General features: G+C 38.2%; 1 protein-coding gene across 8 annotated transcripts in view; it reads right to left on the minus strand.

Annotated features, from left to right (window-relative positions):
* PLCB1 (phospholipase C beta 1) overlaps nucleotides 1-19,935 on the minus strand; it is a 454,738-nt gene that overhangs the window by 167,369 nt on the left and 267,434 nt on the right. For all 8 annotated transcript variants that reach the window (XR_015795036.1, XM_088134740.1, XM_088134715.1 and 5 more), the window contains 5 exons: nucleotides 18,327-18,406; nucleotides 14,219-14,272; nucleotides 12,354-12,429; nucleotides 6,794-6,894; nucleotides 4,333-4,499 (listed from right to left, as the gene is read on the minus strand). Coding sequence is in view for 7 of the 8 variants with exons in the window: in XM_088134740.1 (XP_087990866.1) it covers nucleotides 4,333-4,499; nucleotides 6,794-6,894; nucleotides 12,354-12,429; nucleotides 14,219-14,272; nucleotides 18,327-18,406 (478 nt within the window). In the remaining variant the exon portion in view is untranslated. The remainder of the gene's footprint in view (nucleotides 1-4,332; nucleotides 4,500-6,793; nucleotides 6,895-12,353; nucleotides 12,430-14,218; nucleotides 14,273-18,326; nucleotides 18,407-19,935) is intronic.

Raw genomic sequence — 19,935 nt, forward strand, 5'->3', positions numbered from 1 at the left:
TTTGCACTTCTGCTAATGTGGCCTGCTGTCAAGGAGAGAGACCCATCAAACTGGATGCAGTCGCCTCTGGCAAGGGCTTTGTTTCCTTTCACAAACGGAGCTTTATAAGAGTACGGCTAAGCTCTGTATAAACTGGCAGTGTTTTAACCGGGAAAAGGTAAGGGTTAAATAAAGACTGAGATAGTATCACAGCTCAGTTTGGGCATGTAATTCTGACCCACCACTTTAGAAACAAATTTAACAACAAAAATGCTTCCAGAGTACAAATGTTTACTATTAATTCAAATTACTACAAATTCAAATATGTAATTCAATTGCATGTAAAATATGTTGCCTGTTAGGAATACATGCCAATCAACAAGATTGGGTTTAGGCCTTATTTGGATTTTTGCGGGGGGAAAAACCCCTCAATTTGATTTAAGTCAGAAGCAGGATTTATGAAATGAAAGATTCCTGTCTTCTGTAAGAAATCCACAAATGGATATTTTTTAAACAGAGCCAAATGCAATTTGAAGCACAGAACAGACTTTTGAAGAATTAAAATGTGGCCATTCCCAGAAGCATAGATGTGTGGCATTTGAAGCTAGCCTCAAAATCACTGATTAAAAAATATTAAACAATCTGATTATTAAATAGAAACTGCTATTACCATAAAACTGAGGGGGACTGGCAATAATCACAGTTTTGGAACAGCTTCCTATAAGTAATCAGTGCCATGCATTTGTACTAGGCTTATATCACATAAAATGGCTGCAGTCTAGTATCACGACTCCCTTGGAAAATCCTTGATGAACACTTAGAACCCTCCGAAGAAACAGATTGTATCAGCTTATGGAGATGGAACAGGAAGATCATGTTCCCTTAGAAGAAATCTTAAGATTTACTACTAAGGTTGCAGAGGACTTTGATTCAGTATGACCAGCTGACCTACCATACATACCTGAAGAGAGTTCAGCACAGCATTGAAACTCAAATGATGGCCAAGCTTATTATTTTGTTATACTTACAGCAGGTAACCTCACCCTTCATTTATGCTGATTCAACAAAGTTTCATCACAAGCAGGTCATCTACATGAAGCTATTACCCCTTTTGACCTACCCAACTCCTTACTTGGAAAGCATAGGTGCATGGGCAACTAATGGCCTTTATAGATCATTACTGAGCCTCCCTTTCTTAAAAGGCAGATAACAAACCAACAAGTAGTGGAACAAAAGTTGTATACATGACACTGTGCATACTTATTGCAACTGAGTTATACAGTCCACAGCAGAACTGAGATATTAGCAGGATCTTTCCTTCCAACTGAGAAGAGGCAGGATCATAACTGCTTTTTCTTATTAGGTGCATCACTGAAAGCTTGCACTCATTGACTTTCATTTGTACTAAAACAACAGTAACCTGGATCATTAAAAAATTGGTGTACTTAAACAAAGCATCAAGTACAGAGGGAAACTAAAATAAAATATTAAACAGAGAAGACTGAAATGTGTGCAATTGTACTGCATGGTAGGAAAAGAAAGCTCAATATAATTGGACCTGTGCAACTCTTCACTCAATGTATTGTTGAACTACCACTCTCAGCAACCCTAGCTAGCATCGATTCTTAGTCCTGGACTGGAATATGAATTGATTGAGGGCAGGTTCTATGTCTTATGTCAAGATTACAGCATTCGTGAACAATATCCATTTTTATAAGCAGGATTGGAAGTTACGCTTCCAATATTATATATGCAAGATCTGGCCCCAGTAAAGATGTCCCTTTCCCATAATTATTTTGGTTCAATGCAAGAGAAAAATTATAGCTCATAGTCCAAAATTGTTCCCCAGACCTGAACAGATCTATCATCACCTACATTGAGTTGAAGATACCATACTGCTCTTGTCTCTGTTCCGTTGCCATATTAAAATTCCACGAGGATTTTGTATAATGTAGTGTGACCTGTTTTTTATTAGCACGCACAGCTCTTTTCATTTGACTTTGCCAATACCAGAAATTATGCGTATGATACTTTCATCAGAGTATGCCCCATTGAAAATATATGTGGGATAATGTGGTAAATAAAGCTCTGACTCTAGTTGACATTTCAGTGAATTAAATAACTATGTTAAAGCTACAATAAATTACCTCACCTTGATCTTGCTCACAAGGAGCTATGCAGAAAACTTTTAAAAATCAGAGTTCCTTTTCTTTATCAATATTCCAGTTGTAATTCCTGAGTTGTATTACCCACAATTTAAAAAAAAGTGTATGTATTTCTTTATTTGATTCATAGCCTCCTCCCTCCCCCACCCTTCAGCTCTGGTGGGCACTTAAAACAGCTTACAAAATTTTAAAACAAAAGCAGAATAGAAGAAGTTAAAATCCAGTTTGAAAATAACAATAAAATAAATACTAAAATCGTCTGATAGTTGACAGCTTGGATCTTTACCAATTTCTTAAACATTGAGGAAACAGGGGCCAAACACCATTCCCCATGGAGGATATTCCAGTTTGGGAGCAGCACAGAAAGTCTTCTTCTAGATGCCAAAAACACCTGAGTCTGATAGCAGGACATCTTCTAAAAGGCCTCTCTGATATTAAGAACTAGACAGGCTCATAACAAACCCTTAGGCCCTAAACCATTTAGGTTTTGAAACTGTGGCTGGGAAATAACTGTACAAACCATTCCAAACAATTATCTTACTTGTACCAGTTAGCAGCTTCACTGCCACATTTTGTACCAACTGCAAATGTCAAGGATAGGCCAACAATGACAAAGATTGTTCTTTCTGCTTAATCATACTAGCTTAGAGTTTTCTAACCAGGTGCACGCCAGGTATATGGGACTTAAACTTCCATAATTTCCAGTCATAATGGTTTGGAAAAAAGAAGAAAATCATGGAGTCTGCGGCAGGAGAGCAGCTCAGTCTTGGGGTGGGGGGAGGGGGGAGAGGAGGGGGAGGATGGGACAAGAATGGGAATTTTTTTTCTTTATTTTTAAAGTTGGTTTATCTAAGGTAGTAGCAGGGAGGTGCTTTTCTGTTAGTGTATAATGAAAGAGATAAGACAGCCAAATTGCTGTAGGGGTTAAGGACCAGGCTAGGAACTGGGAGACCATGAGTTCTAGTCCCACCTTAGGCACAAAGCCAGCTGGGTGACCTTGGGCCAGTCACTCTCTCTCAGCCCTAGGAAGCAGGCAATGGCAAACCACTTCTGAAAATATCTTGCCAAGAAAACTGCAGGGACTAGTTCAGGCAGTCACCAGGAGTCAACACCACTGACAGGAAGGAAGGAAGGAAGGAAGGAAGGAAGGAAGGAAGGAAGGAAGGAAGGAAGGAAGGAAGGAAGGAAGGAAGGAAGGAAGGAAGGAAGGACAGACAAGAACATATCTAGGAACACTCCTATTTAACGTACAAAGTCCTTTTCCGGACTTTTCAGGACTTTATAAAGTCCTTTTCAGGACTTTGGAGGAAAAAAAATCAGCCACTTGTTGGGAAATTAAAGTGTTCAGAGAAAAACAAAGCTATGTGTAAAATTCCACTTTAGTTCTAAAATTAAGCCATTTTGGCTGAGTAAGTCTCAAAAACGAAAGGCAGAAGAATAGTTGAATTAGCCTTTTGTTAATTAGCTCCCCTTCAATGATGCTTTCCCTCCCATAATTAATCAGCCTGTGCCTCTATATTATTGCAATGGAATGATCGTTTTATAAGCAAGGAAGCCTGCAGAATACTCTAATGAGAATAAAACCAGAATCCTGCATAAATACAACATTATGTTAAAACTCCAGACTTGGGCAATGCATATCCTTAACTGAATTGAAGCACAGAATTTGGCGGAAAGCCCAGCTTTTGCCAATGAAATTATTACCGATTTCCTTAAAAGAACCTTTCCCAGGAGATGACGGAATGCACTTCTATCTGTTCAGAAGCCCACTTAGCATAACTACCACCTTATCAGCGCAGAGAAGATGGTACTAAAACCACCACTGGCATTATCAAGCAGCAGAATTCTTTTGCTGCAGCTCAGTGATATGAGGATGTTTTTCTAGATCATCTCCCTCCCACATTTGCCCCCCGCCAGAGTTTTCAAATTCCTGTAAGTTAATTATTGTCCTGGTGATTATGTTTACATTGCCCTGAATTATCTATCCTATGAAATGAAAAGCAACAGGGAAGCTTAACCTGCTTTGTTCACTCAACAAATATATTTAAACTGTAACTACTGTAAAATCTTAAGTAGGCATGTTAGAAATGTAATTAAATATGAACTGGTGCGTGCCACAAGACACATCTGTCCACTGTAACTATTTGGAGCCAGAACTGTAACACAAAAGAAAATGGCAATTACTGACCTTTCTTTGCCAAATTATTATTGGGTTCATATTTTTCAATCAGCTGCTGAACTTGTTCCTGCTTCAAGGGTGGATAGAGAATTTCATTTAACCGTGGGTCTCGCTGCTTGAAGTTTATAAATTCCATCATCTGGTCAACAGTTAGATACGGTCTGCTCTTTGCCCCTCTGATAAAAAGAAAAACCATCAAAACATAAAGAATAAGAAAAGGAAGGTGACCAACCATCCTACATATCTCCTTCCTGTAATATTATTCTGCTATATTTCTCTGGAATTCAGCAACTTTGAGCTAACACACATGAGAACAAGCTCTTGAAAGCATAGGCTCACACTGATAATGAACTAGATGTTTGACCATATTCCATTTTATTGATCTCCATGTAACTTCCTCCTTCCTCCCACACTTTATTAAGATTGGAAGGGATGAAGAACACTGGCCAAGGATGGTGGTTCCATAACTCGGTGTCTAGGCCTGAAGCTACATTGCAGAGAGGGGTGATAAGCTGAACAGCCACTATTAACTTTACTGAGTTTAAGATAACGGTTGTTCCTGAATATCTGCTTTTGCCCTCTTGCCTGTAGAAGATACAAAACATAAAAACAAAAACCACCCTCTCTGTGGCTTCCCAGTCCAACCAGAACGTAAAAGAAACAAACAAAAAAAACCACCAGGGATAAATTCCATGATATTGCTTCCTTGCTTCTCTGGGGCTCATAGATCCAAGTGAAAGACATTGGAAAAAGCATGTATTAATTGGGCACACATGAATCTTTCCAATTTTTAATCTGAGAAAGGAACAGGAAATCACACGCTCAAACCAACAAAGCAGAAAACTGTTGGTTAGCCAGTTGCTCACCAGCAGCAGGTTTTACATTTTTTTCAGCCACTGTTTATTACTCAACCCATTTTTAAGTTTGCTAAGTTAGATAAGCAGATAATAAGACAGGAATTTATCTTTAATAATAATGACTAGCAACAGATGCAAATTACAGTGGATTCTGATCTCCTGATACAAGTGGACCACCTTTTGGTGGTCAGGTTTGTCTGAAACATTTTCTAGGGGAGCAAGTGTCACATTAGGAGAAGTGGTCATATGAATTCGGCAGAACCACATCACTTGTGTGAGTAGTGGTGGAATTTTCTATTTTTTTTCCCTCATTTGTGGGGAAGGGAAGTTCTCTGCTGTTTTTTAAACTAATTTAAAAACTCTTAGGGTTTACACTGATTTTTGATCACAGAAGTATACAGGAAGTGTAAAAAGGAAGACTGGGTCCATAGGTGTTTCTATGGCCACAGGTTTCCCAACCCTGATTTGTAAGGTGTGATTTTATTGTAAACCATTAACAAATGCAATAATGCTTTTCTCAACGTGATATGGAACAATTTGTTAAAAGATGAAAGCATCCCCATAATGACATTAGTTTTTTCTGTTTGACCTAAACTCATAAGAGATCAGACCCTCATTCACTCACCTAGAGCAGCCACTGCCACAAGTTTTGTATTTGCAAATTAAACTCAAAGGCCCATTACTTTTCCTTATATCATCATCAAATAGCACGAAGAACAGTGCTGCATTAACAGCATCCTTCAGGGAGAGAATAAGATTGCAGTATGTAGAGCTACTGCTAAGACTTCAGAAAACCAGACTGTGGAATTCTATGTAATTCACAACACATGACAAAAGAATTTGTGTAAAAGTGCCCTGGCATCAGTTTTTAAAAACAGAAGCAGTTTTGAGAGGGAAGATTTAAAATATAGCATTTGAAGACAGTGTGGTAGGGGACAGAAGTGTTTAATTCTTTGTCCAACCAGAGTTGCTCCATTTCAAATCATATCCCCCTCCAAGTTCCTTTCTCTCTCCAGATAATTCTAACTCTCTCTCTGTTGGTGTCAGTGTTCTCTTTCATGCATCTACAGTTAAAGTGCCTCTAAATTCCGAGAAGTTCAGTACCAAAGGCATGAGTATTCAAGCCATGAGAAAAGGAATACATTCAATATTCATTGTTAAATTGTTTTGGGTTTTCCATAGCATTAGGATATGAAATAAGAGTCAGCTGCCAACTGAATTTATACTGAATGCAAGCACCGATAATAGGTACTGCACTACATTGTTTTCTGACTTATCTCTTTGCTATGTTGAAAAGATTATCCAGGGCATGCTGTCCCAGCTAGGTACTTCCTGACCACCTAGTTTAACTGGAGTTCAAATAGTATATGCCAGGAGATAAATATCATCTGACATCTATTAATGCTCAAGCCATCAACAAAAATGGCTGAACCTTACAGAGAAACATTGTGTTTCTCAGAAAAGCTGATACATTGAAATACAAAGCCAAAATATTCAAAACCCTGATGAGCCAAGGATGATGCTGGAACTGGGATAAAGCAAATTGCCATTGGGGAAAAATATAATAACCAATACAGAAGTGAAGAAAAAAGTAGGTTTCTATAACTCCTTACAGTTCTAGGAAGATGTGGTCAATTTCAGGTCGAGGGCACAAGTTGCTCAAAAACTCCCTGTATACTTCTGGAGTGAAGTCTTCTTGAGGAATCGAATCATTCTGGAGAATAGTTAAAATAGAGCATGTAAAGTCATGATTTCTCCAAGTTATTGTTCTTTCTCAATTCTTCAGTCTTTCTCAAAACTTTCAATCTGCTGACAGTTCTACAAAATTGTTTCCAATTTACTTGGCTCCTATACCTCTTTGGTATTTCACTGACCATTTGCTACAGAATGGAGAGCAAAACCAAAGGCTCCATCTTATCCTCTTATGCCCATTTTCTCCTAGCACCCTTCCTGAGTTTCCAGTATGATTTTTTATCCTTCCAGCAATTACAGTCAGCAATCACATTCTTCTCTTTTTAATGGTTCAGAGATCTCTCAAGCTATACTTGGACACCTTGAGTCTACAGATTTATCAGAAAAGCATATAAAATACAATGAAAACTTGATTTAATGGACCAATTGGGAAGGGGTTGTCTTTTATTCTTGAACCTCCATTAAAAATTTGTTGCATCTGAAGTCCGCTAAATGGGAATCCTTTAAATCAAAATTTCACAAATATCAACCCACCATCCAGTTTGTTGTCATACAACTATGGAAAGCAAACAGTTGAAAGTGGAACAGAAATTATACTTGATAGAATTATTCAATTTCCCAACTTCAAGATTTATTTCCCTGCAATCAACAAGGACTGCAGAATGCATTACTTGTACTGCACTATTTACTTTCTGTAAAAGTTGAAACAATATAAGACAGTGTTATACCTTATACATCCCCAGAATAACTGCTAGGTTAAAATCAGCATTTCACTATTCGTACCTTAAAAATCTTTCTATCTATCTAATAGGATTATATATAATGTAACATTATTTCAACTATTATATTAAAACCAAAAATTTAGGTTATATAATTACAAGTTTCCCTTACTGACCAACTTTCACAAACTCAGGTATGTCACCCTGATTGCTCAAGAATGGGCAGCTTCCATATCTCTAGGGCCCAAATTCCATTCTGGTCTAGTCAGATTGGAAACATATTAATTCTTAATGGATGTTTTATTTCCTCTCTGAATCTTTATCTGTCACCAGATAGTGAACTCCCTTCCTGTTCTTACCTTATACTTCCTGCCAACTAACTGTTGCGCTATTGTTTTTATTTCCAAATATTGCTCTAAAGGAATTTTCTCAAGTTCTGTCAAAGTAGCCTGACAAGGTCATCAATCTGAATGAAAGTGACTGAAATTGAAAACCAATTACTCTAAACATTTTAGTGCCAATCAAGAGATCTTTTTTGACAACTGTAAATCCTTATCGATTATTGGCCAATTGGAAATCTCTGCCATACAAATCTGAGTTATTTAAAATGAATCTGTTCACTTTTTAACACAAATGCGGTATCTTCTATTTATAACCTTTATTTTTGGTGGCTGATAACTACAGTTTTTATGATACTTTACTTTTCTGAAAAGAAATTCCGGCATCTCTCCTTGTGGAGAAAGACTACATTAAATTTCTGTAATTTTCATTGCTATTATTTCCTATAATAACTGAAGCATTTAATTTAATTTAAGTCTCTGTGTTAAAATTACATTCTGTAATAGTGAACCAGATTAGATTGTGTTTAGTTAACTGAAGGGTACAGACTTCTCCAAAACTAATAAAATCCTTAAAAAAAATCTTCTAACTCAAGTTATCTAGCAACAATGCTTCAAACTGTGCATCTTTTTGTTTCATTTTGATTTAACCTAGTAAAGATATTGGCCAGTTGTGGATTTTTTATATTGTTGTCTTATTAAAATAAATTCCTACTTTCACCTGCTTTCCAACATTGTTTATAACAGGTTTCTTTCATTTCACTTTTACTTGTTGCTGAAAATTAAAGTTATGCTATTCACGAAACCTCCTTGCCTAACCCTAACTCCACAACTAATACAACTGGTCTTGTGGAAGTCAATTCTAGGGGTTTCCTAAGGTGTAGGCTCCAGATGCACACCTCATCCTGATGGAAGCAAGGTGAACGGCACATGTATTGCAGGCCACTATCAGAAACATCACCATTGCTTATTGCTCTGAGATACAAAGTGAAGTGAACTGAAGTGAACTGAAGCGGTACCCAGTGACAGAGTTGTAGAGTTCTGCAGAATAAAAGTATATGCATTTTGAAAAGTTTATTGCTCAAGGACTGTATAATCACTGTGTTGTACAGCTTCTCGTACATGATATACCTTCAATAGAATCTTAACCATTTTTACATATTGCTTACTTATTTATCTAGGCTTATTTCTCAACTATTTTTTATGCTTTAGCAACTATTAATTAGTAGTTCAGTATCCTAACCACTTAGTATTTTAGTAATTAGGACTGTACTAAATAAGTATTTTTGTAAGATTACCAAAAAATGTTGAAATTTTAGCTCTTTTAAGTACTTTAGATCTTCTTCAGTAAGCTAGTATTTCCACCCTTAAAAGATTAAAAACTTTTAACTTTCTTCTCAAGCTCTGTAACTTCTTGTCATGGAACTGTGTTTAAACTTGGTCGTGACCAAAATGATTTATTTCATTTCATTTTGAAGAATTTTACTTGCAGTACCCAGCTCTGTAGAAGAAAACTGAATATTTACCCAAACAGTCCTAAAAAATCTTCTTACCTTAAATTTCCCTGATGAAGTAAGCAACATGCACTGACCTTGTGCTGCTTTCTGGGTTCAGGCAAATCATCATTTTCTTTCCTTACTATACCAACATAGAATCTAGATACTGCAATCTACAGACATCTGACTATAAAATTAAGGTGTCATGCCATCATCACCACTTTTGATGGGAGTGTTTATTTGATTTGCATCCCACCTATTCTCCAGGAGCGTAGATGGTTTACACTGAGATCTTTCACTTTATCCATATAACCATTTTGTGAATGCTCAAACATAGAGCAATTGACTTCTCTGTTATGTGCTGTCATTAGAATCTTACATATGGTTTTAATTTTTTTTAAAAGCTTTTATAGTTAATTCTTCTCTACTCAGAGAGAGTCACTAACACATTTTGCTGTAATACTCGACATCTCAGAAATGTGATAAAAAACTCAACATGTAGAAAGCATCATGAGGGATAACAAAAACAATTAGACTGATGCAAAACTATAGAGAGTGGATGGGTAAATACTGTAACTCACACAGTAGCGCTTTTTGCTCATGGAAGGTATTCCTGAAATGTCAGAGTAAACATAAATGGTTTTGATCAAATATACAAAAATGTAGCAAACATAGGTCTAGTTTGCTTACTGCTGGGCTGAGTGAAATCATAAGACAGACTGATTGCAAAAATCATAGCCATTATGTATTCCTTTGCTTTGTACAGCTGCGAAGGAAATAAGATGTGGCTCTATATAGGATACTGTTGTCAACGTTCTTATTTCTGTTTTTTTTTTATAGACAGGGCCTTTTCCCCCACAGCATCCCAGTGACTAGAAAAATTCCCAGGAGCCAATAGAAGGATCAGGTGATGTTCCACATTTGTTTCCCCTCTTAAGATAGCAACCCTGCATTTCATGTTGGGCTGCCTTTCGAGAGTAACCTGAAAGCTTCAGCTGTGAAGCTTTTAATAGGAAGAGGGAGAAGAACACACATCCCACCAGTTGTTAAATCACTTCACTGGCCACCAAAAATTGGCAGAATCCAAGATGTTGACTTTGACTGAACAAATCAGAGGCCATCTTGAACTAGAGTATCTGGAACACCACTTCTGTTCTCAAAGTTGCTGCTCTAATATTAAATCTGCCCATTTTCAGCTCTGTAGCATATGGGTGGCTACCTGTCAACCCCACTAGGTAGACCAGCACAGAAAATCAATTCTACAGGAAGACTAGAACAGAACAGGTTCTGTTATTATAGCCTGATATAGGCTATAATAACAGAACCTTGCTAGCCTGATTGTGCTTTACCTCCTCATCCCAATGAATCAGGGAGGAACCTGTGATGGAAAGTATCTATGAAGGGGGAGGTGATGTGATGGAATGCAATAGAGAACCAGGTTCTCAGGAAGGAGGGAGTGCATTCCAGGGAGGAGACAAGAGGCAGCACAGTGTGGAGTTGGATGGTGGGAAGAGGAAGACATTTAGGATAGCCACTCCCTAAAATCTTCCAGGGTATATCCACTAGGTTAGAGTAATACAGATTTCATCAGGCAAGATTCTGTCTATATGGTGTCAGCAATAAAAGAACTGAACTTGGCTGGACTGTTTCCCTGTTGTTCTTGGGCTGGGCCTGACAGAGCCTGCCTGAATTGCTTCTGAATGCTATCTTGCTTCCCAGGACAAAAAATGTTTCAGCTCCCTTTGTTTATGTAATGCTTCTTGCATATTTCTGTCACGGTAATCTTCCTTACTCTTTATACTATTAAAGCTGCATATTATTTTTCTTGCTGATGCCTTTTTTGTAGAATTCTTAACATCCCATATGCATTTTTGTGGCATGTAGGAGGAAAGTTGACTAATCAGATAATCCTCAGTGTCTCTCCCCATCAAAAGGAATCAATGTTGCCTGCAGAAAGAGACTGATTAGACACTTTTCCGTACTGAGTGCTTTTGTCTACTGTCAGCACAGATCAGGATGTATTTGAAGGCATTAATTAAATAACTTTATTTTTTTCTCTCCACAAAGACAAATTCCATATTAATTAAACCAGAAGTTGGCAACACATCATCTATCCTCACACATCTGCTCACCAGGCCCTCTCAATCCCACCCAGGGGTTTCTCCATCTCTGGTTTGGCCATCAGTGATCAGGGTTTATTTTCCTAAGCACTTATTGCAAATTCTGTTTCTAGTCAGGCTTTCTATGATAAAGTCCTTTTATCATTCCAAGAGAGATTTTTCCCCCCTGTTTCTACTATTTTAGCCTGATGTCTAAAAATTCACACTCCATTTTAAATTAATTTGTTGTTTTAGAATATAGACTTAAAAGGGTTTGTCACCCATCTTGGTTTGAAAGATGGTCCATACATAATTTCAGACTCAAGATTCCACTGTCCAAAACACACAGGAGAGGAAGTACCGCTGGGAACCATCCCTCTCTAGAGCTCTTCTTCCTTAGATCCAAACAGAAGCACTTCTGGTTGTTTCGGGGAAACTTATGAAATGAGATTTTCTTGCCCTGTTGGAAATGCTGAATACGTTTCCCCAGAACATCTAAATCCCTGTTGAGGTTCTGACATATTCTTCTTTTTCCTGCCCTAGTGCTGCTCACTAAAACAGCAGCCAATATCTTTCGGTAAATAAGCCAGTTAAGTAGAGATACTGCAAATTTGCCAAGTTTGAATCCCATTTGAATGCTGAGTGATAGGATGTACCCAGAGGCTAGCATATAAGCTCATAAGCTTATATATGATATTATTATATACGTGTGAAAAATTCTAGAACTGACACACACTAGAACTAACATCTATGGCTGGCTGGCATGGCTGAAAGAGAAGTGGAAGCTAACATCTTATCAGGGTCAGAGATAAAAGGTTTCAATACTTACCCTAGCAGATGGAAGATTACAAGCTTCCAGCGCAGTCTCCACACGCTTTCTGTCTGAGGAGAACAAGCGATAAATGCTGCAAAGTAGAAAAACAAAAATGTAAGGCTCTGCACTAGCCCCTCATCTATTCTTGATCTGCTGGTATCACACTGTCTGAAGGATTGCTTTTTCTCATGTGAATTTCCCTAGATGGCCAAGTCTTTATTCAAATTCACATACTTAGCGGCATCTTAATTTATCACAGAGTATCATGTCTGTTTCTTCAGGACTCTTTCTTGGCAAGTAATTTTAGAACCAATTCACACATTACATAACAATCAGTTCAAATCTGCCACCCTGTATATTTTGGACAAGGAGACACGACTAATGTTAAGTCTCTGAAATGGTTGTTGTTGTTGTTGTTTAGTCGTTAAGTCGTGTCCGACTCTTCGTGACCCCGTGAACCATATCGCGCCAGGCCTTCCTGTCCTTCACTGCCTCCCTGAGTTTGCTCAGTTTCATGCTCATTGCTTCAGTGATGCTATCTAACCATCTCATCCTCTGCCGTCCTCTTCTCCTTTTGCCTTCAATCTTTCCCAGCATCAGAGTCTTTTCCAAAGAGTCCAAAGAGTCCTCTCTGAAATGGTAGGATTCACAATTTTTCAAACAGAGTTTTGTCATATTCATGAATTATATATTTTAGATGTGAGTAGATGTGTGGATGTACACCCAATGGGAAGAGACTGTTAGAAAGAATTTGCGAGGAGATAATTCTTGCACTTTTACTTTTGCACATATTAATGTGCACTAGCAGTGTAATTCCCTTCCCAAACAAGCTGAAATTATATTCGAGAACTGGGTTGGAGACCCAACAGATATTTATGAAGCATAGCTCCTGCCATCACTCAACTCTGACCCATACTGATGGACCCCGGGGTTTGGCAAACACCTGATTTCCATCCCTGTCCTAGAGGCCTAAATGGCTGATATCCATCTGTGGACCACACAGTGCTTCCACATTCATATCTGCCACATAAATACTAATCTAGGAAGCTACTGGGCCTTGTGTATCCAATCTGTAAAAAATAAATCTGATTCACTTTTGAACTTTATTTTTATGCCTCCCAGCCATGGCCTTTTCCAAGTCTTCACTCCTGAAACAAAAATTTTGTTCCCACGGTGGTGGTTAATCTATGCCTGGGCTGTACCCGCTCACACTACAATTGGATAACCCATAAGACTAGCCAAAAACAGTATGTTGCCTGAAATAAAGGATTAAATGGCCCCTACTCCTTGAATTCCACCTAGGGAAAGTCAACTAATGGGTAGTTGAACCACAGGTCAACACTAGTTATGTGATAGTGTATTTAGTTGCATCTATGGGCAGGGGGCTAATTAAGAGTGCATTTCAGACAAGCCATATGAAAAACATGGCTCTTCAGTCTGACATTTTGCCACTTATTTTGGTCACTCACAGCAATTATTCTGGCTTAATGTGAGGTTAACCCATGGGAGGTTTCATAGGACTGCATGCTCTTCTGTACTAATATTCCTTCTACAGACCAAATGTTTCCAGCCTTGCCTTATCTTGTTATATGCTAACTCTCTGTCTGTGCTGGCATGTTTGTGAGTGTGCTGGGGAAGGGGAGAGTGAGTTCCTTTGTATGGTAAAACAACCATAGAACCCCCTACTTACAACCTGAAATAGTATAATCAGACACAGCTTGACCATCATATAGTGAACAGCACTACACAATTATGAAATTTCATAGCATGTTTCTCTTTTTAAATGGTGCCTAGAAAATCGATTTCATAATACTCTAGAATATGCAATGACATTTTAAAGCTTCCAACAATCCAAACAGCCATAATGGAATCCAACTTACTTCTTCAAAGGGATACGCCCCTCTGTAGTGACTTGCAATTTAAGTTTTGTGTATCTAAGGAACAAAATAATGTGCTTGTGAGAAATCATTGCAACCACAATATTAGAACTTGTTTCCTCTATTGTTGACCATAAAATAACCCTGTACTTTGTTCCATTGAAGAAGAAAATTACAATCTCACCAACACTGTTTCCAAGCAAAGCTTAATGCATCTAAACATCAAGAAAATGATCTTTACCTGTAATGACAATTCCAATTGTGCCTTCTGAGAGAATACTCAAGTCCACCCAGGAATGTAAAACAAAAATGGAATGTTGCTCAAACTGGCTTGTTTTGTACTATTCTTCCAAATATGTATTCTATACATTAAAGAGCCATGCTTTGAAATAGGGTATGGATATGGGAAATTAGAAGACTTCATTCTATGCACAGGTTGGATTGTCATCTGTTGGGGATCGTGCAGTGAATCCTGCAGTGTGAAGGCAGTTGGACTTGATGATCTTTTAGGTCACTTCTATGATTCTTTGATTCAAGCTGTTAATGGCACGGTTGTGCTCAAGCAGGTCAATAGTATCAGTGTGCCTTTTAGACCCTCTTTGGCCACATGAGAAAACCACTTTTCTTTCAGGAGTTTCCATACAGCTAGAAGATTACCTCTATGACCCAGCCACACTGAAAGAGACTACTTACCTGGATCTTTGCTAGAGAATTTGCATCAGGTTGCATATAATCAGATTCCTTGGGAAAGATCCATGCAATTAGTTCCCACCCTCATGATTTCTTAGCAGTGATAAGTAATTCCCACACATCTTGGAGAACACATGAAGTCCTTTACTAATTTGTCAAAGACCTTTAAGCAATCAAGCATGCCAAGCGTGCTTCCTTGGATACAACAGACTACTAACATTTTATTACAATATGGTGTAGGTGAATGAAGCTTCCCCAGAATGCAGGGTAAAAACAGAGGGACTGGCTCAGCTAGTTAATTGGAAAATATAAGGTTTGTTTTATGGAAAATCTATATAATAGGGCCATGTGAAGTTTCAAAGGGATGCTTTACTTCAACAGAGCAGCTCCTTGAAGTTGATTTGTGAAGGAATATGGTCCCCTTGTTTCTAAGGGTGAATCATGGGCTTCCCTTTGCTCTGCTTAGGGACCTCTCTCAGTGTGTCTGCAGAGCTTGCTGAAGGCTGATAGGAGAGGAGAGCTGGCTGAATTACTTCCAGCTGGATACTGCCTAAAGCCTATCAATGTGCACCAGATGCCTGCCATTAAATAGTGCATCCTGAAGCTGACCAGCCTAGCAAATGTTGGTGAATGATCAGGAGGAGGTAAGTCTGTCTTCCTGGAGGACTAGCTCCCACATCCCCTGTGGATGACAGAACTGTCCTGCCTGAAGCTTCCTCTGCACTAGCCAAAGTTGTTGTAGGCTGGGTGGCTCAGCTTCACAGTGCAGGCAATTCCAAAGCCACCCAGTTTGGAAGCGCTTTGGCCAGTGATGGAAGAGGAAGTTGATAACAGTCTTCTCTCATAGCACTGATCTGAAGTGGTTGAGGCCCTGCAGATTGCTTCAATTAAATCAGATGGCCTCTCTGTTTCAGCAGAGCAAATGACATCATCTCCACAGCCCAAAACGCTTACTTGAAGTGAATCTACATTGTTTCACACAGGCCTATTGCCTTATATAAGATAAGCCTGTCCATGGATAAGTTGAACCCAATTTTGGGGATGTATTTGGGACCTTTCTTGGCTTATCCACAAGTATATATGGTATATAATAGCTACCTTATATATAATTGGAGAAACGATGGGAAGAGAAAGGTAATACTATGTTTCCAATGCTCTTCCCTAGCTTTTTTGACTGAAGTTAAGAAGCTGGCTTGGGAATGAAGAAAGAAAGGGGAAATGAAAATAGATGTAGACAGGATTAAACCCTTCTGCTGAAAAATGTTAATTGATCTTTTCCCCATATTCACCTAATCTTCAAGCAAATCCTCCTCCTTTTATTATTGAAAAATCCTATCCCTTGACTACACTCCTGCAATATAAAAGGCTGAATATAGGAATTGTTAAATTACAAGTATTATATTTATAATTTTCATTTAGAGAAAACATTATGATTAATCCAGTTAATTCATAAGGCAGTTTGAGAAATCTTGGCAATACAGTTCATCTATACTTACTTAGTGGAACCTAAATCTGAATATCAGTGACTTCATTCTTTGTATAATTGTTTGTAAGCACTGCCCTAATCCAATAAACTTTTCAGAAAGGATTCATCTACACAGCAGGAAACACGCATATGGAACATGTGGTGCTGTAGAGCTGTTAGTTCATGGGGAACTCTTTTATAGAAAACAGCAGTCTCAGAAAGGGTTATGCAAGGGCACGCGCCTTTCTGTGTATTACATTTTCTACTCGAAAACAGCATTTTTTTTAAACAAAAGGCACCATGATTTCATTACATATACTTGTGTGTAACATGTAGTTTAAATATACCTCCATTCATGCTTATTCAATCATCTGCATGACTGTAGATAAACTTGGGTATATTTAGGCATTTCCTCTTTAAGCTGAAAAAAAGCACCAACTATTTTTGCCCCAGGATATTCTCATCAACACCACCCTTTGCGCTTTTGTTCCAAAGCCCTCTGGATCAACACATCGTGCCTACAAACTTCACAGGAACAGATTTACAGTTATTCGCTTCTGAGGGCAAAGGCACAAGCGATTAAGAAAGGGAAGTGGAAATCTTGTAGCATTTATTGTTTAGCTAATAATAGATAGCACAGCATAAGAAGATAAGCCTGTCATTTATTGTTTATAACCTTAAGCAGCAGTGTCAGAATTTCAGATCTACCATTTTCAACTAGCCAGTTGATAAGAAAATGAATATGTTCCTAGAACATATATCATTTATGCTATGTTGACTGGCAAGTTTAATGTAATGGATGTTAAATCTGGTTACCACTGGAGATCCACTGAAGAAAAGATTCAGATGAATTCCATTTAGAATCCTAGTGGGATCCAATGCTGGATCTACTTCCAGCAGATCCAGGGCACTGCCAGAATCAATCTCTGGAGAAAAAAGAGCTGTGGGGTGGTAATGGTGGATGGGGATTGCTCCTACAGTTCCATGCTGAAAAGTCCTTTATATCTTTCTTTTTTAGGGTTAAAAAGCTAGTGGTAGTCACATGTTCATTCCAGGGTGTTCTGAGAAAGGAGCTTCAAATCCTCACAGAGCAGCATACAGCTTTAAACACATGAGATTTTTATTTTTGTGAAAAGACCAGACCCCCTGCTATCTTATAAAAATTATAAAGTAAGTGCAATATCCATCTGCTCCCAGGTCAAATCTGGAAAAGTTGTCTGATCATGAATCTACTCCTAAAACAGAGCATATTTGGTGACTTGTGAATCCCTACTGCTGAAGGATTCAAACTGATCATTTAAAGAACTCAGTTCAATTTCCTGCTTTAACTTTCAACAGATCTTCTTTCAAGGTTCTTGCGAGACTTCCCAGGATATTGCAGATTTCCTTCGCTACGCATGAAATGTCAAGTGTATCCACAGAGATCCTTCCTAAGTAATATAGCTTTCTGCCACTTAACCATAAATAAGGGTGAAAAGATTCCCCTCCCCATGAATAAGCTAAGAGGCAGAATTCTGGGCTTCGACATCCAAATGCTTCACATTTCAACAATACAGAGCACCCTGATTATGAAATTCCATGACACATCTGGGCCACAGACTTGAATTAGAGTAGCCAAGCATGCTACCTGCTGTGTCTCCCCTTGTATAGTCATTGCCGCTGTGTCATTCCAGAATAGGTGTATTACATAAAATATTAGGGTGATGCTAACAAAGGCTTAAATTATATCTATTGGAATCATCATGGCTGAACTTCTTAGTTACTGTGCCTAAAAAGGCGTTTGGTTAATCATCTCAGTGAGAACTAGGCTGCTGAAAAGAGGAAAAAGTCTGTTTATAGAGGCAGTAATCCATCATCATGCAAACAATTGGTAGCAATCATTCTTCCAAAGAAAAAAGGAAGCTGACACACAACAAACTGAAGCAACTTCCTTCACAACAAGTATTTGGTACTTACGCTTTTTCCAGAAAAGCATCCCTGGACATGTTCTGTGCCAATAGGTTTGTTGCCAGGCTGAAGATTTCATCTGACCATTCCTAAATAGAAAGAAAGCAACTTCCATTTAAATTCATCCAGAGGCACCTCCCTTCAAGGTTCGCTTTGAAGGCTGATGCAGGCACTACACTTCCCATAAGAAAACAACCAAAGTGGGTGGGAAGGTATACCAAATAAGCAGAAATGTTCAGGTTTATGGACAGGTATGAAACAGGAGGGCGTAGAAAGCATGGTGAGTGGGGCAATTGTCTGGGTTGGCAGAGAGGCACGAAGTAAAAACAAGAACAAAGTACAATCCCATTAGTAACAATATAATCATACATTTGTATTGAGTTTTTGACATATTATCTTATACACTTACAACAAAACCATAAGGAAGATCTATTTTATTGCCTCAATTGTGTAAGCCCACGGCAGAGGTGATATTTGAATTAGGGGCTTTGTGGTTCATAAATCAGTTTTTGAGCCTCTACATTAGCTTTCTTTTATTAATATGCAAGAAGAAAACCATGGAGTTCAGACCTTCTTTCAGAAGGTTAATGAATAAACCTCTTGATGATAATGTAACAACCTGATTTCCATTCGAGCAACATTATACAGCAGGCAACTGACATATTTTAATAAAGACTTTAAACATACTTTAAGGGAGCATACACTTGTTCTAAGCTGATTGTGGAGGTCATAGAATTAATTCCCCATGCCAGCTGCTTTTTCTTTTTCCTGATAGAAGTCTGATCTAATGTTTACTCTTATATTACAGTGATAGCAGCATTCATGAAAAAGCAAAAGTATGCAAGAGACACAGCAGTAAATGGTGAATTATATGCCATATGAGAAAAACAACTCCCAGCTAGGATATTGTAGAAAACTGTAATTTACCAATTTAGAGAATGGAATTCTGCTATGGATAATCGAGAACTATGAAGATTAATTTGGACGCTATGAACTGCTGGTCACATGTCAAGTCTCACTGAAGTAGCAGCAATCTCATGTTTTAATTAAAGGTTCCCACGCTCTGAAAAACACAGATGCCCATAGCCCCTCTCCCTCCTGCATGTAGCATATTCTTCTTTCACTTCTTACCCTTATTCCCACATCTATGCTGACAGCTTGGAAAGCCTCCTTGTAATCCAATCTTGAAATCTGGGGCTTATTATTTGTATGCTTCCCTGCTCCTCTCCTTCAGTATTTGGTCTTGCAAATTACCTTGCCAAATAACCCTTTTCCCTTCCCTGAAATTCATAACAAGACCCAATTCATAACATTGCTCTAGAAGCAATGCAAATATACTCCTTTCCAATCTCCTTGACGTAGAACCTTCCTTTATCAGCTCACTGTATACTTGGCAGCTCCAGTATTATTAGATATGCTTAAGACAGAACCTTTGTACAATCCTACATAACACTTGAGATACTTGAGAAAAGTTTTGATATTTCAGGCCAAATACTACTTAGCTAACCATTTTGCATTTCCTCTCTTCCATCATAGAATCATTTAAGTAATTTTCCATTTTTCTTCCAAACCAAAAAGGAATTTTATTTGGAGAAAAGCACATTCCTTTTAATAAATA

Source organism: Python bivittatus, unplaced genomic scaffold (genome assembly GCF_059951505.1).
Source record: "Python bivittatus isolate LINGU-HERP-01145 unplaced genomic scaffold, Pbiv_v1 ctg000020_np1212, whole genome shotgun sequence".
NCBI classification, from domain to species: domain Eukaryota; kingdom Metazoa; phylum Chordata; class Lepidosauria; order Squamata; family Pythonidae; genus Python; species Python bivittatus.